The sequence below is a fragment of the Sinohyriopsis cumingii genome, chromosome 6, assembly GCF_028554795.1.
Source record: "Sinohyriopsis cumingii isolate HCF-2022 chromosome 6, ASM2855479v2, whole genome shotgun sequence".
Lineage (NCBI taxonomy): Eukaryota > Metazoa > Mollusca > Bivalvia > Unionida > Unionidae > Sinohyriopsis > Sinohyriopsis cumingii.
The window spans coordinates 38,817,913-38,833,938 of NC_142966.1; the positions used below are offsets into that span (position 1 = coordinate 38,817,913).

Sequence of the window (16,026 nt, forward strand, 5' to 3'; positions counted from 1 at the left end):
ATTTCTACCAACATTGCTGTAGTACATTTTCGGATATCTATCTCACATTTGACTTGTAAATGATCAGATGAAAGAATCTTGTATTACACGCAACACATGGCCAGCCCGAGATATTTAACTATTTATGACCAGTTAACTATTGTCACATTTTTAAAGACAGTTTTAGATTCTTGTGTCGCCGCAAGCTGGGCCCGGCATCTGTCCACATTCGATATACATAGTATGTTATGGTATGCATTGAACGATGATGATAAGTAACTTAAAAAAGGTTTCAAAAATTAGAAATAATTATTAGAGTAGTGTACTTTTTATCAACACAAAATCCGAAACGAAAAACTGACCCTTGAAATCCTATGCAACATTGCGAATGATTCTAAAAAATTCCCATAGGGATCGACCACAAATTGAAAGCGTTTGTTATAAATCAACAAATATGGAATTGATTGAAGTTCACACCTTACATGTGTTGTTATTTCACCCGTTTTCATAACTTTCGCCTATTTGAATAACAACTGGCAGCACAGCTGTCATACAGGTCGATATCAAATACAGGCTACTGTCTTACGTGTCGATACCAAATACAGGTAACATGTCGTTATCGAATACAGATAACTGTCGCACATCTTAAGATCAAATACAGGTGAACGTCCTGCTCAAAGTGCGCACCAAACGAAGGTCAAACCATAGATGAACAACTTTTCAAGGCGGATTTGAGTGTCTGCAATAAGGCGTATTGATCGTTGTTTTAAAAGAGTAAACTTTCTCACCCCTCCAAAGTCGTTCAGCTATCTCTGGCGGAAATATCATCTGTAATAAACCGACATTTTTCTTCTTCTCCTCCTCCACTGCAGCGTGGGTTTCTAATATGTTTGCCTTGATCTCTTCCATTCGTTTCTTTATGGTATCCTAAAATTTAAAGTCAATGTAATATTGCTGAAAACAGTTCGAAAAGTCTGTACTAAGGACCAAATAATAAGTGGTATATCTAGTTGCAGTAGTGATATTAGTAGTAATATAAGTAGTAGTAGTAGGAGGAGGAGGAGGAGGAGGAGGAAGAGGAGGAGGAAGAGGAGAAAAATTATATGCTTCAGCAACAACAGTGATGGAAGTCGAAATAGTACTCGTGGTAATAACAGTCATGGTTGAGATCCTGTTGTTGTTGTTGTTGTTGTTGGGTTGGTGATGGTAACAGTAATAATAATAGTTGTAGTACTAGTAGCAGCAGCACTAGCGGTGGGCATCTTTTGTTGTTAGTGGTGGTGCCGCAAGAAGTAGAGGCAGTAGCAGCAGTAGTAGTTCTAATGTTGCTTCCATGCTTACTTTAGAATTTATCTCGCAATAAAATGGAGAATGCAATTAACAATACAAATACATCACTTGAAACCCACTGGTTATAAATTAGTTGTACCGGAGAAGTTAATATATTTAAATAAAATTTAAAAAATCTTTGAAGACTCTGACACACAATACTAGAACATTTTTGATAAAAATATAATTCATCCAGAAAAAGATTAAACAAAGAGTTGAAATTTGCGAAAGTAAGTGTAATTATTCATACAGAAATGCCGCAAAGCATCCAGTCAGAAAATGGGATCATAACTGACTTTCCTATGACTTGAAAGTTACACAGCATAAAAAAAAATGATACGGACAAACGATAAAAAACAATGTATATCTGGACTGGATCATTGAAACCTTGTTATATGCTTTACTCAAAGACGGAAAACAATCTGATAATGATACAGGTGACCCAGAAAATCCGCATATAATGCGATGAAATGTTTGAGATAAAATTTGACACATTCGGAAACCAGACAGATCTCATCTACTGAACAGAATGTTAAAAGTCACAAATAGAACACTGACAGTCGAAATAATAGTCAATGATAAATTGAAATAATGTTTCAGATAACTTCACTGTAACAATGGTAGATTGTAAAATAATATTTTCTCAATAAACCTCGTCCAGTCATTAATCATGCGGAAGTGAGTGTGTGTGTGTCTGTGTGTGTGTGTGTGTGTGTGTCTAATTAGTGTTGTGGTTCCCTGTTCGGGACGTTTGCATGGAAGCAAAGTCTTCTCAGAATGCCAGTCCAAACGTTCCAACGTGTATTTGTCCCAGCAAGCAACAAATACAAGTGATGAGTGAGTTCTATCGGCATAGAGCTTTCTGAACTTCTGAATGATGGGAATACGAACATATTGGAGTATTGAGAAAGACATTGTTGAATGATGGAAAATGTGCAAATGGGAGTATGATGAAATGCATTGTTGAATGATGGAAATATGTGCAAATGGGAGTATGAGGAAAGGCATTGTTGAATGATGGGAATATGTATATATGGGAGTATGGGGAAAGGCATTGTTGAAATATTGCATTATCAAGAAAACCAGTCTATATGAGTAACGTACGTATGTCTTAAGAAATCTAAATACACAATTTTTACACCGATTTACATCCCATACGAAGTAAAAGGTAAGTCATAGTGACCTCGTTAATATGTATTAATCATTTTCTATACATTCTTTCATTGCTCATTTGTTTAAAAAAACGCGGTTTAGTTCTGAAAGATCTAATGTTTTTTTTTTATATATATAAAAGTTATACACTTGTAAATTTCTTTTAAGCAATTACTGAATGGAATTGTTTGTAAATGAACGATGAAAAGAGCAATTTTTATCAGGAGCTAGTTAAAACGATCACAAACTTCAGACTGTTTTGTGTTTCATGTCGAAAAACTATACCAAAGCATCCCAAATGTAAGTGATAAAAGATGACTTTCACTTTAACTGACCGTGGTACTCTTCACCATTATCTGATGGAAAATTCAGCAAGTCTTAGCTCATTGTTGTATATACCGGTAGAATATCAAACTCTACAGCGTCGTAATCTACTTTGGCTGTCATTTTATATTTGTTTGTCAATTCTAAATCAATAGTGGCAGATTAAATAGAGGAGTATCCATTGACACTTTCGTATGGAATATCATTTGACAGGTTTTTAAATATGCCACTAACAACTTTCGCGTAAATATCAATACAGCATTTTTATTCTGGTAATGATTCGTTCTAACAATAAATTACCATGGGCACCAACAATGATCTACAACAAACTACGCACTGAACGTAAACATTTTTTTCCCATGAAGTGGAGGAGTAAATAAAGATAGATTTCCTCGAGTTATTTCACTAATTGTATCAGAGGTCACCTTTATTAGGTTGTTATAAAGAGCCCTAACAACTGTAAATGACGATTTCGAGGCCTGAAACTGTCACCAAACAAGCATTTGTAGTACGACCATCTTAATTTTGTGTTCACTAACAACATGAAGACAACGTAGCAATTAGTGTTGTTCGCTTTTGTAATGAATCAATCTTTAACTAAGCTCACTAATGCCAAACACACGTTTGGCTATTAAAGATGAATAAAAACTCTGATCAATCTTAATTAAACATACTTTTAAAACAAAATAGCAAAAATGTGTATTTAATTAAACATAATTTTAAAACAAAGTAACAATGTCCATTTAATTAAATATATTTTTCAAACGACGTCAGTTTAGTTATTTTATGTTGCTTGCTTGTTATTGTTTTCATTTTTTCTCTCCACAAAATATATTTACTTTGTAACGAACACTGTAAATACACTTATAGTGCATACAAAACGTTTCCGGCCCATAAAGATGAATCAAAATTGCATAAACGTAAAATGCAAGCTATCGAGCAAATAAATACGAATTTTTGATCGTAAGACTACTAGAAGCAGACACATAACCTCGTCATCACTATAATCAACCTTTTTTTTATTTAAAAAAAAATATTCCCACCTTCCTCCCGACAGACCCGTGCCGTGACAGTGAATCGGGGATCATATTCCAAAGTCCGTTACCATTACTCTTATTCATTTTCACATACCCACGCCTTGACAGTGAACCAGGGGTCATAATCCGAAGTCTGGTACTGTAATGGTGCGAAATTTTGTAGAATAGTTTCTGTAGAATAATTTCACAGTGCATTCTGTCGGGGTCAGAAGGCCACGTAAACATAAAGTTTGACGTATGGGTTAGACTCGCCATATATTGTTGACTGCGACGTATGGAATCTGTTTTGTTTGGGACATGAACTGGATTTTAATTAGGAATCACGTAGCTAATGGTTAGAGTCATATAAGAGTGCAATGTTAACGCATGGTCAATAGTGGTAAAATGACAAAACTTGGGACGAACCAGGAAAGGTTTAGAAAGTGGGAGGGAGCTTTTGAAACAGGTGTCATAAAATGATATTTTCCAGAATAGTTATTAATAAAAGTACACTAGAGAGGATTATTCTGACTTATATGGGAGTGGTAAGAATTTAGGCGGTTAAAGTAGTAATCCTGATTAACTCAGCTAAATATGTGTGTGTGTGTGTGTGTGTTTTCCCAGACGGAATTCGGGGTTTTAAAATAGTCTCCCTAGCAATATTAGTCAGTCCAAGTTTTTCTGAGAAAATCTGAGGGGCTCAGACATCCATAGAGAGTACTCTTCTCTTGAAATAAATTGTCCAAGGAACCAGTGGGTTTGGAAATTTGTAAGACCGGTATCCAGAGTAGAGTCTTATGTTACGTGTTTAGGCTCGAATAAACAATAACACAAGAGCGAGTGAAAACAACAAGCTTTTAAAATTTAACAAATAATGTATTTCCCTGGAAAATTACTGTAAAAATGAAGAAGAAGAAAAAAGAACTTACGGTTTTAAGAATGAAATCCAAAAATAATTCAAGAATACTCCACGAAAAAATTTTAGAAGTCCTAATAATGAAATGTTCCAATAAATTCAAGTTCGAGTCCCGACGAAGAATCCAAGATGGAGGGCGATGACGTATGCTGTATCCTGTACAGTGCTGTTGTCTACAGTTCCTTGTAGAAACACAAGAAGTAACACTACGGTGTTGGAAATCCGAATTCAATTTTTAAGAAACGTCTTTGTTCAAGAATTCTGTACGAGTACACAAAATATTTCCAGAGAAACGAATTAATCTTTTAGAATCCAAATAATCGGAAGAAAAATTAACATATAAACTCGAAATCTGGCTACAATAGAAGAAAACGACTTGACATCAAGTGTTTTAAGCCCAGACTGAGATTATATCTCCAAAACAATGGTTATATAGTAATTTTGAGACGCAGAATAGGCACCAGTATGAGGGTCACTTGGTCCTGACGAAAACCAATCACTTTACTCTAAGAATAAAATAAAATAAAAAGGTTGTGTACTTCACACAAAAAGACTATCTACAAGTCTACGGTCACGACGTATCCAATACAGCCTCGATCTCACCTTTATTGTTTTCACAATAATAATATAAAAAAAGAACTTGTTCACGTGGATGTTATTAATTTTGAATTAAGATCGGGAACGAGGTCAGCTTTAAGTGTTTTCAGATGAACAGTCAAGGTCAAACTATTTTCTCGAAAAATGTTCCAAATCACGTAAACAAGATTATATTATAATAGCATGTAATAGAATATAAAAATTAAAGCTGACAAACAAACAATAAAATTAAAATAAATATAAAATAAATCAGACAGACGTAACAAGAGACAGATGGAATTCTCTGATGATAAGCGAACGAGGCGATCAGGAAGGCAAGGAAATAACTCCATACCTGTATTGCACAGTGAGAAAGAGCACAGTCTGAAACCAAGAGGTTGACGAGCCGAAGAGGCGAGAGAGAGAGAGAGAGAGAGAGAGAGAGAGAGAGAGAGGTGTAAAAATATGGAAAGGCCTACCTATTGCCAGCAGTGATTTGGAAAAGACCGGAAGCACCACGTAATGCTGTCATGCTGCCATCACTTGATTATATGATGAAATTTGTGCTACCAGTATAACAACGGCTAATTGAATTACGCTTACTTTGTAGCTCTATTTCTGAGCGATAGCGAGTCATTTAAGCGTCATGTTCGATTTCGTTTCGTTTATGTGTTTCATTAAATTGTTGTATTTTACATACGGGGCTTGTGTTGTTCTATTCTATATTTTTCTGCTCAAATCTCTGTTATTCCATCCGTTACTTTCATATGTATATTATTGTTTACTCGATCTGGGCAATAAAACCGTGGTCGATCATTCGATCATCTCCTAGAAAACGAAAACTAAAAACCATAAAGAGTGGTGGAGATCACACAACACCAACACCCCTGACATGTACAAAAAAAGATATGTATGCCGGCTACAACTGCACATATAAAATTTAATTTTAAAAATTGGAAATTGTCTCTATTAATTTAAATTTGCGTGCATTGGCTTTTCTTTTCCTACCAGGCACACCTGGCGAGGGAACCACGAAAATATCCCTTTTGCACGTGGAATGTCATATGGAAAGATTGCAACCAAGTTTCCTGAATTTCAATTGAGCAGTTTTGGAGCGGATGTGATAGCGAGCAGACGGTGAAAGGATCAGGTTGGCAAATAGAGAGTATCACACTATCCGTGACAGCATATTTGGTAGCCATTGGCTTTGGATCTTCATTCCACATCAACCAATGGCATATTTAGCTAGCCCAATGGCATATTTAGCTAGCCGAAATGGTGTTTTGAGCAAGTGCCCTCTTGTGGATAAAGAGTCCATGCCCAAAGCAAGCGAAATCAATTTACCAGCGAGAGAGCGCATTAAGTTATCTGTTAGGTATTCAATAAAGCGATTTACACAAGGTCCACAGGCACTGCCACCGAATTAAAAGATGCCTAAAACGTTTAATTATTGAAACTTGCTTACGACCTGTGTCGCTACGTACAGAGGCAGCTATGATTATTCCTAACAATCTCCCAATTTAAATGTAACAAGGGATCTGATATTGTTCAGTTTCTTTCAGCTGCATCCAATCAGGTGGCGGGACAGTAGGTACCGTTTCAGCTAGCTAACTAAGATGTAGAACAAAGTAAATCGGCTAAAAATGTTTTCCGTCAGTTTGGTCAGATTATGTCTATCCGTTTTTAACACGAATTTATTTATATGCTTTCTATTTTCTTCGGACGCTGAAACTGTTCCAAAGTTTGAAATGTTTACATGTTTGTGTTGTGATTAGGATTTTTAAAGTAGCTTTAACAATTTTTCAGTCATATAGTTACGTTGTCTGCAGTGTGGCAGTTTATAGTGATGTCTAGCACTGAGGCATCATGTCCATCCCAGTCATATTATCCGGACACCAGGCCGACCAGTCCTAACACTAACTCCTAACGCTGAGCGCCAAGCGAGGCAGCTGATAATGCCATTTGTTTTTAAAAGCCTTTGGTATGACTCGGCCAGAGTTCGAACCCGCGACCTGCCGCATCCGAAGCTCTAATCACTTAGGCCACCGGAGCGGTCATAATGATTACTAGTAACTAATAACTAATACACTATCATTATTTTGTTTGAATGGCTTCCCGCTCAAGTTTTAGTACTGAATTTACAATTAAAATCTTCAAAGTTATTACAGATATCACCGAATGTTACATATAACTGAACTTTCCAAAATTCTATCTCTGAATATGTGGGTAAGACAATGACCGTTATGGACAACAAGAAACTATTTAAGTAGAATTCTCGAATTACTCTTTTAGTGCTAGACTTACCATCGACAGAGGTCGGTTTAACACCCGGCATGTTAAGACAAACTCTTGACTTACCGATTTGTGTTTACGACTATGTAACTTGAGATCTTGATTTACCGCATTAGGACTTACCGTCTCAATTGTTCTGATTAAGAGCACGAGCTATTGACGATCAGACTGCTATCTTGAGTGGTGCACTTGATGTGAGAAGTATAGCGCTAGAAATAGTCGAGTACTCAACCAATTCAAATATCAAAGATAGTGAGTCGAGTGCTCAGATGACCACACAGCGCTCTTCAGCTCAAAAATCTGTGAAACCGTTTTTTTTTTTCTTCTGTAAAATACTCAAAGGCTAAAATCAATATGCAATATTCATTACATTTTGTGAATTAACATTTAATCATCTGAATCGATGGACCTTTTATGTTCAACTTAGCTCAAAGAAGCAACAGCCACAATTCTTCGCAGTAAAAGATCTGTTTAAAGTGTATGTGTGTGCTTTAGTTTAAACTGTTGACTTAGTTCTACCTAACAAAAGCATAAGAATTCGATGATTACAATAGGTGTTGATTCTTCGGAGAGCGCTAAGCTTCAGATGAACAACCCTTTGAAAATCTTCATTAATGGCCTTGACAGCAGAAGCTGCAGTAAATCCGCCGTAGACATGATTAACTATTAATAAATAATGAAGGGAAATGTCATCTAAGAATTATAGAAGGTTAGTAATTTTTTATGTCGCTCCAAAGAAACAATTAGTGTGAACATGTGGGACTCATGGTAATTGAACCACAGTCTTATTGCTATAAAGACGAGTAATTGGCGCAATACTCCATTGCTATATAAAAAGATGGTGATCATATGTGAAATGTAGCAGACGATACATTGTCTGAAGCGTCTATTTCTATGAATTGTAATGACATATTCTTATTTCAGACTCGAATCTATAACTGCGCATTAGTGATTCATGATATCAACGCTGTTTTGATCCAAATTTCTGATTGAAATACAAAATATGTACCTGATGACTCTGGTACTGCCAAGAGCCTGCATGTCGAAACAACGATCAAACCACTGCTGTAAAATACGTCACCTTGACCCTCCAAAGTCAAAATACTGAGCGAGGATGTGGCAGAAAAAGAATGAAATTCTCTAGCTTCATCCTCATTAATCCTATGTTTTAATGAAATCCATTAAGGTGTTTATAGCAAATGACAAATTTAGTCAAACATTAAAGGAAATTTTCAACGACTGGCCATAAACCCAATGTCAAAAGGGCAAGCGTGCATAAAGCCGACTAATTAATCTTAGTTTCATACGTTTACGTCCAAGGTATGAAAAAAATCTAGCAAAGGATTTAGGAAATATATGCAAATGAAAACTCTTTAACCATAACCCAATAACACATTTTCTTTGTCTGACGTTGACCCCAAGGTCATGGAATGAATTGTCTTAGCTTCATAATGATTCACGCCAAGCAAGACGATCGTATATTTAGATGTTTGGAAAATATATACAAATTATAAATGTTATTCAAAACCCGAACAAATTGTTGACAACGCCACCGCCGTCGTAAAAGAGTTTGTAATCTACCGCTTCCCGCTAATGTGCACTCGAAAAAAATAGAAAAAGAACAGATACGACTCCCAAAATGGCTTCCGATTTTATAAGTTTGTTCACATATTTACAATTTGCACATGGAGATTAGCTAATTCAAGTAGAGATTATATTGGGTTTTAGAGGGTCGGCCGTTTTATTTAATTATTTTGTAGATATTCAGACATACATGGTCAAAATGATATGTGTAGCAGCGATGCATTGTTGGGTACTTTGGCTCTAGATTTTGTAACGACAAGGTCCTGTTTTCAAATACTTTCATTGTAAGCAAATACGCCATAACCTTCGAATTTACGGCTATATATATAAGGCTTCCAATGTGGCGTCTGATGGACCAAATATATCTAGCTAGTATGGAGTAATGAAAGTTTTGAGATGCGTTGAATAATGCAAGAATACCACGTTACATCTCATAAAAATGAGATAAACATAGAAACATAGGTCACCAGATATTGTATTTAGTAGAAATAGAACAAGAAAACTGCCAATGGCACTGTGACCAAATATTGTATTTAGTAGAAACAGAACAAGAAAACTGCCAATGGGTCTATGGCCAAATATTGTATTTAGTAGAAAGAGAACAAGAAAACTGACAATGGCTCTATGGCCAGATGGCAAAGTATAACTACTGTAAATTAATTTTATTCATGGGGTTCGAAATGTTTTGTTTGTTGCTTTTTGTTTTAAGTCAAGACACTATCTGATTTCATATGATACAATGATAGTGTACATCTTCGTTCAAGTACAAGCAGAACGCATCTGGATGATTACGACGCTTGTGTACAACCGCAGAGTAAATAGCCAGAGCGTATTGTGATTAAAGTCAAGAAGTTTTCTGATTTTATATGATACATTGATATTGTACACTTGTGTACAACAGCAAACTGTATATATCAGGGACATAGTATGATTTAAGTCAAGACGTTTTCTGATTTTATATGATACATTGATATTGTACACTTGTGTACAACAGCAAACTGTATATAGCAGGGACATAGTATGATTGAAGTCAAGAAGTTTTCTGATTTTATATGATGCACTGATATTGTACACTTGTGTACAACAGCAAACTGTATATAGCAGGGACATAGTATGATTTAAGTCAAGACGTTCTCTCTCTCTCCCTCTTTGATTTTATATGAGATACCTACATTGGCTCAACCCAATATACCTATCTGACCTCAATCATGTGTACAACCGATATAGAAACTTGTCGGAAGACGACATTCACATTTTCATTGTTCTCACAGTTAAAATGAAGTCATAATACGAATTTTTTTAAAAAAAAATTATATGAATATTTTGTTTATTTATTTATTTTTAGCATCAGGGCCCTGCTACGTGGAACGAATTGCTCATATATCTTAGTAACTAGGTCACTGTTATATCATTCAAGAGTGCTCTGATAACTCGCTTGTGTCGACTACAAGAACAGATTTAATAACGTTTATTTCAATAGATATTGTCAGTGATTTTGTTTTGTAATTTAATGGTATTTGTTAAGAATCTATCTCTGATTTTTTTATGATATACTGATATAGTACAATTGTGTACAAACGCTAACTGTGTATACATGGAGCATGTTGCGTTTTAAGCCTATAGACTATCTCTGATTATTAAATAATATTCCATCAATTCACAATACGAGAGACGAATTTTCGTACATTTCGTTGTTGATATAAACGATGAATTTAAAAACGTAACTAAATCCCACTCTGAAACCTTACCTTCGGATATATGTGTGATATTACAGTGTGCTAAAATATTTATCACTGGTTACATGTATTGGTATAGTTAATAAAAACATTTATGATTGGATATATGTGTGATATTACAGTGTGCTAAAATATTTATCACTGGTTACATGTATTTGGTATAGTGAATAAAAACGTTTATGATTGGATATGTGTGATATTACAGTGTACTAAAATATTTATCACTGGTTACATGTATTGGTATAGTTAATAAAAACATTTATGATTGGATATATGTGTGATATTACAGTGTACTAAAATATTTATCACTGATTACATGTATTGGTATAGTGAATAAAAACATTTATGATTGGGTATGTGTGATATTACAGTGTACTAAAATATTTATCACTGGTTACATGTATTGGTATAGTGAAAAAAAACATTTATGATCGGATATATGTGTGATATTACAGTGTGCTAAAATATTTATCACTGGTTACATGTATTGGTATAGTGAATAAAAACATTTATGACCGGATATATATGTGATATTACAGTGTACTAAAATATTTATCACTGGTTACATGTATTGGTATAGTGAATAAAAACATTTATGATTGGATATAAGCCTGTTGCTATAGCATATCAGAGACATTATTGATTTCATAGTAATATTTATCAAGACTGTATTTTTGTCTTTGTATTTTTGTTTTTCTAAGAGAATACAAAATATTTTTTGAAATTTACTAACAGAGAACATTTCGAGATTGACTGTCACTATTTCGAGAGACTTCTACGAATTATTATCAGAAATTTCATTCAAGGCATGCATTGAAAATTAACATAGAAATTCGCAATATTCTGATAGAATCCCAAAGCCATTGTTTTATGATTAATTTATCAAAGATCGTTCAAGGCAAGTAGGAAGAGTTTGGAACGTGTATAATAATGGAAACATATCTATAAAAATTCCGAAGATGGAAAGAAAAAGAAAAGGAATAATGTTTGATAAAACGAACTTAACGTCAACAAGGAAAAGAGATTAAATCATCTGTCAGCATTGTCATTTCTACTGAAAACAACAGACACAAAAAACACAAGGAGTTAGGGAGAAAAAAAAGAACCTGTTTTCATCCAATTTTTCTAATCCGTTTCAGTGAAGATAATAAGTAGGATAAGTACGGACACGTCTGATATATTTAGAAGGACAACGTGCACATGTAGATGTACCAGGCGATGCATTTTTCTAACGTCTGGTTTCGGGACAAGTAAACCCCATGGTCATGTTTTCAGTTATACTTGTATAGGGCCTAATGTTGTGTCGGCTAGATCAGACTGATACAAACTTGGTACGTGTAAAACAAAAGATCACAGATGTGTTGGATAATACAGAGTACCTTACTTATATCTTGAGAAACGAATGAAGAATCGGTTACCAGGAATTGGATTCAATAATAATAAAGTCTGTAAAAATTCAAAAAAGTCGCTTATGTCATATACCATAGCACATGTACAATGATAATCTGAGTCAATTTGCGGTCTTAATTAAAACGAGTCATTTATTGTTATCTCGCCATTGAGAAAAGCACTAAATTTTCTCAGTAAGTCTCACAGATTTAACAGCCATATAAACCGAGTCCTCTTGTATCACGTGATGCATGGTTAAAAAGGGTAACGATACAATCGCAAGTGAAAAACTTGTTTGTATATCCATGTGTAATGATAAACATAACTTAACATCAGACAAAGCGGCGTGGCGTATCAGATAAAAATACATAATTGCTTTCAAGGTTATTTTCCTGAACAGCAATATTTGTGTCTGTTTAATTTCAGTGTTCCTAAAAGACGCGCCAAATGCTTAAAATATACACACAACATTCATCTCCCGACTGACGAGGACCGTGTGCAAATTAAAAGTGCATGAAATCATTGCTTGTCTGACAAGTATAGTAACATACATTTCCTTCTTAGGATCTAAAATTAACCTGAAGTTCTCAATCTAATACATGTATCTACAATTATTAATTGAATCCCCAAACCGTGTCTACATGATCATTTCATCGAATCTTTGTAAAGGCAAAAAGGAGTAATTGGGAACATGTAGAACAATGGATACATACCCATTCAAATTCAAACGATAGCAAAATATTATTTGGACTTGTGTCAAATAACTTAGACTTAACAGCGACAAAGCAAAGCATATTTAGAATCCTCTCTGTATTATTACGTCTTGTAAAGAGCATAGAGACATACAAAGCAAACCATATTTATAATCATCTCTGTATTATTACGTCTTGTAAAGAGAACAGAGACATACAAAGCAAAGCCTATTTAGAATATTCTCTGTATTGTTACCTCTTGTAAAGAGCATATAGACATACAAAGCAAAAAATACCAAACTAGTCTGGTAACAAAACTAAGCTGTGTCTTCTTCCTTGAGCTCACCAAATATCAACACAACGTACCTGGTTGCGACATGAATGCATGATGTGATGGAAGAGGGGACCTCTTATGCCTGTATTCCTCCCGACACATATACAGAGACATACGGTGAACGAGATGACGCATACCTTTAGTAAGTATCGACTAGAATAAAAAAAACTACACTTTTGGTGTCGTCTTTTAAAGATCAGATATGTAGACTGCACTTCACGTACTTCCTTCAAACACAGACAGGCGAACAAGAAAACAAATAGTCTCTATTCTATGTTGCTCTGTACAATACTGTTAGTGTCGTAATTTGAATTATTGAAAACGTAAATTCTTCTCTACATTAATTCATCTTCGTACATATCATTAACGAGAAGGACAGAAAAACACGGATACAAGAAAACAACCTACTCAATGCCTGACATAATGTATTCACCAGATGAGTATTCGTAGATATGATGGTAATGTAATGATGGATGAAGTCTAAGATCTAGAGTTCTCTCCGCATCATTTCTTTAATATGTTAAAGATTACAGTCCTCACCCTCCTTGATTTGTCTGCAGCATTTGACACAATAGACCATAATATATTACTTCACCGTCTCCAGCATGTATTTGGCATTCATGATACAGCCTTACTGTGGTTCAAGTCCTACTTGGTCAACAGGACACAAATTATATCTGCAAATGGAATACACTCCAGCCCAGTTGATCTATGTTGTGGTGTTCCACAGGGGTCTGTTGTTGGACCTGTTTTCTTCATTCTGTACACTCAGTCGCTCTCAAGTGTCATAGATCATCATCCAGTGTCTCACCAATTGTACGCTGATGACACCCAAATATACAAATCTAGCCACCCAACTGAAGTTGATGCTGCCATCCAAGGTGTAGAGAGGTGCATTTCTGATGTGAAATCATGGATGACATGTAACAAGGTGCAGATGAACGATGATAAAACTGAGGCCATTCTGATCACACCACAAAGACTTTCTCATTCACATCCTTTACCTCAAACAATAAATATCAGCAACACCAACATTAAATTCACACAATCAATATGAAGCCTAGGTGTTACTCTGGACAGTACTCTCACATTGCACCATGTCATGAACATATGCAAGGCTGTATATCTTGAGCTGAAACGCATCAGCTCAATTCGCAAATATCTTTCAGTTGATGCCACTAAAACACTTGTGTGTTCATTAGTATTTTCAAGACTGGACTATTGTAACTCAATTCTATCAGGTTCATCTCAATATCTGTTCCAGAAACTTCAAAAAGTTCAAAACACAGCTGCTCGGATCATACTTAGAGTACCACGATCAGCGCACACCTCCCCACTGCTCTGTACCCTGCACTGGCTATCCATTCGATCCAGAATCAAACACAAAATTTGTTCTCTGTGCTACGTTTCACTGTCGGACTCTAGTCCAACATACCTATCCGACCTCACCCATGTCTACACACCAGCAAGATACTTACGCTCCTCTTCTGACAATCGTATACTCATTATTCCCACTATCAAAACAAAATCATATGGACAGCGTTCTTTTACATACCAGGGCCCAGCAACGTGGAATGAATTGCCCACTGAACTTAGACACAAAGACACAGTGATCACATTCAAGAGGGCCCTCAAAACTCACTTATTTCGACTTCAAAGAACAAACTTAAAGACATAATAATGCTTCCTACCTGAAATATTCTCAGCATGATTTTTTTTGTAATGTTTTTTAATTTCATGTTGTTTTTGTAATAATATTATTATATGCTTTTTATGTTATAGGTGTTGTCTAATGTTGTAAAGCGCTTAGAGCTTCTAAAGATTAGGTGCTATACAAAGTCCTCATTATTATTATTATTATTTCTTCCACACAAATTAACATACAAATGGACGGACGGACACATCAATGTATGACCTGTGCAGTATGATGTTCATCTACCGAAACAACGTCCGTATGCATGGGGAGGTGAGAAATATATAATCCATCCCTCATTTCACCCCTTTCCAAGCTCCAGCTCAGAAAACACACAGACGAAAACAGACTAACCTGTGCCTTATTCTGTGCGTCCACTAGAATTACGTCCCGAGTGGCATCATGAATGGGGAGGTCTGAAATGTACAGTCCTCTCTGCATCAGTTCCTCTAGTTTTCCCACACAGGGCGACCCCAGAAACAGTATGGAATCACACTCTCTTAGGTAGATCATCTGACCCTTCAGTTTCATCGTCTGTTGAATAAAATAAGAGGAAATATGTTCACGAATGGTCACCCTAAAATCGGAAAAATGATCTAAACGCAAACTTTAACGAACATAGGAATGATCGATGGACACGGTCAAAGCTTTATGTCCACACCCCGACGGGGCTTTACAAAATCAAAAATTATTTTCTTGTAGTATCATGGTTAACAAGCAAAGGCAGCATAAACAGTGTTGTTCATTCTGGAATGCTACTAAATAGCCTACATACCATAAGAAAGCAGAATAAGAAAAAATAATTTATTTTAAAAAAAATACAAAATCAAAAGATGATTATACCTGGATAACCATCAGCCCAAACACGAGATGCATACAAAAATGGTTGTTATAGGGTTTAACGCCATTTTTCAGCACAAGATAGGCTATACATGGCGGCCAGTATTAATGGTGGAGGAAGAACCCGAGAAAACCCCGGAAAGAACCACCGACCCACGAGAAGCTACCGCAAGC

The 16,026-nt window shown here is 35.5% G+C and overlaps 1 protein-coding gene across 2 annotated transcripts in view; it reads right to left on the reverse strand.

Moving 5' to 3' along the window:
* The window catches only part of LOC149796743 (guanylate cyclase soluble subunit alpha-1-like), a 114,833-nt gene that overhangs the window by 4,768 nt on the left and 94,039 nt on the right, over positions 1-16,026 (reverse strand). For both annotated transcript variants that reach the window (XM_089961394.1, XM_089961393.1), the window contains exons 5-6: positions 15,367-15,546; positions 768-906 (exon numbers count right to left, since the gene is read on the reverse strand). In XM_089961394.1, coding sequence (XP_089817520.1) covers positions 768-906; positions 15,367-15,546 — 319 coding nt within the window. The remainder of the gene's footprint in view (positions 1-767; positions 907-15,366; positions 15,547-16,026) is intronic.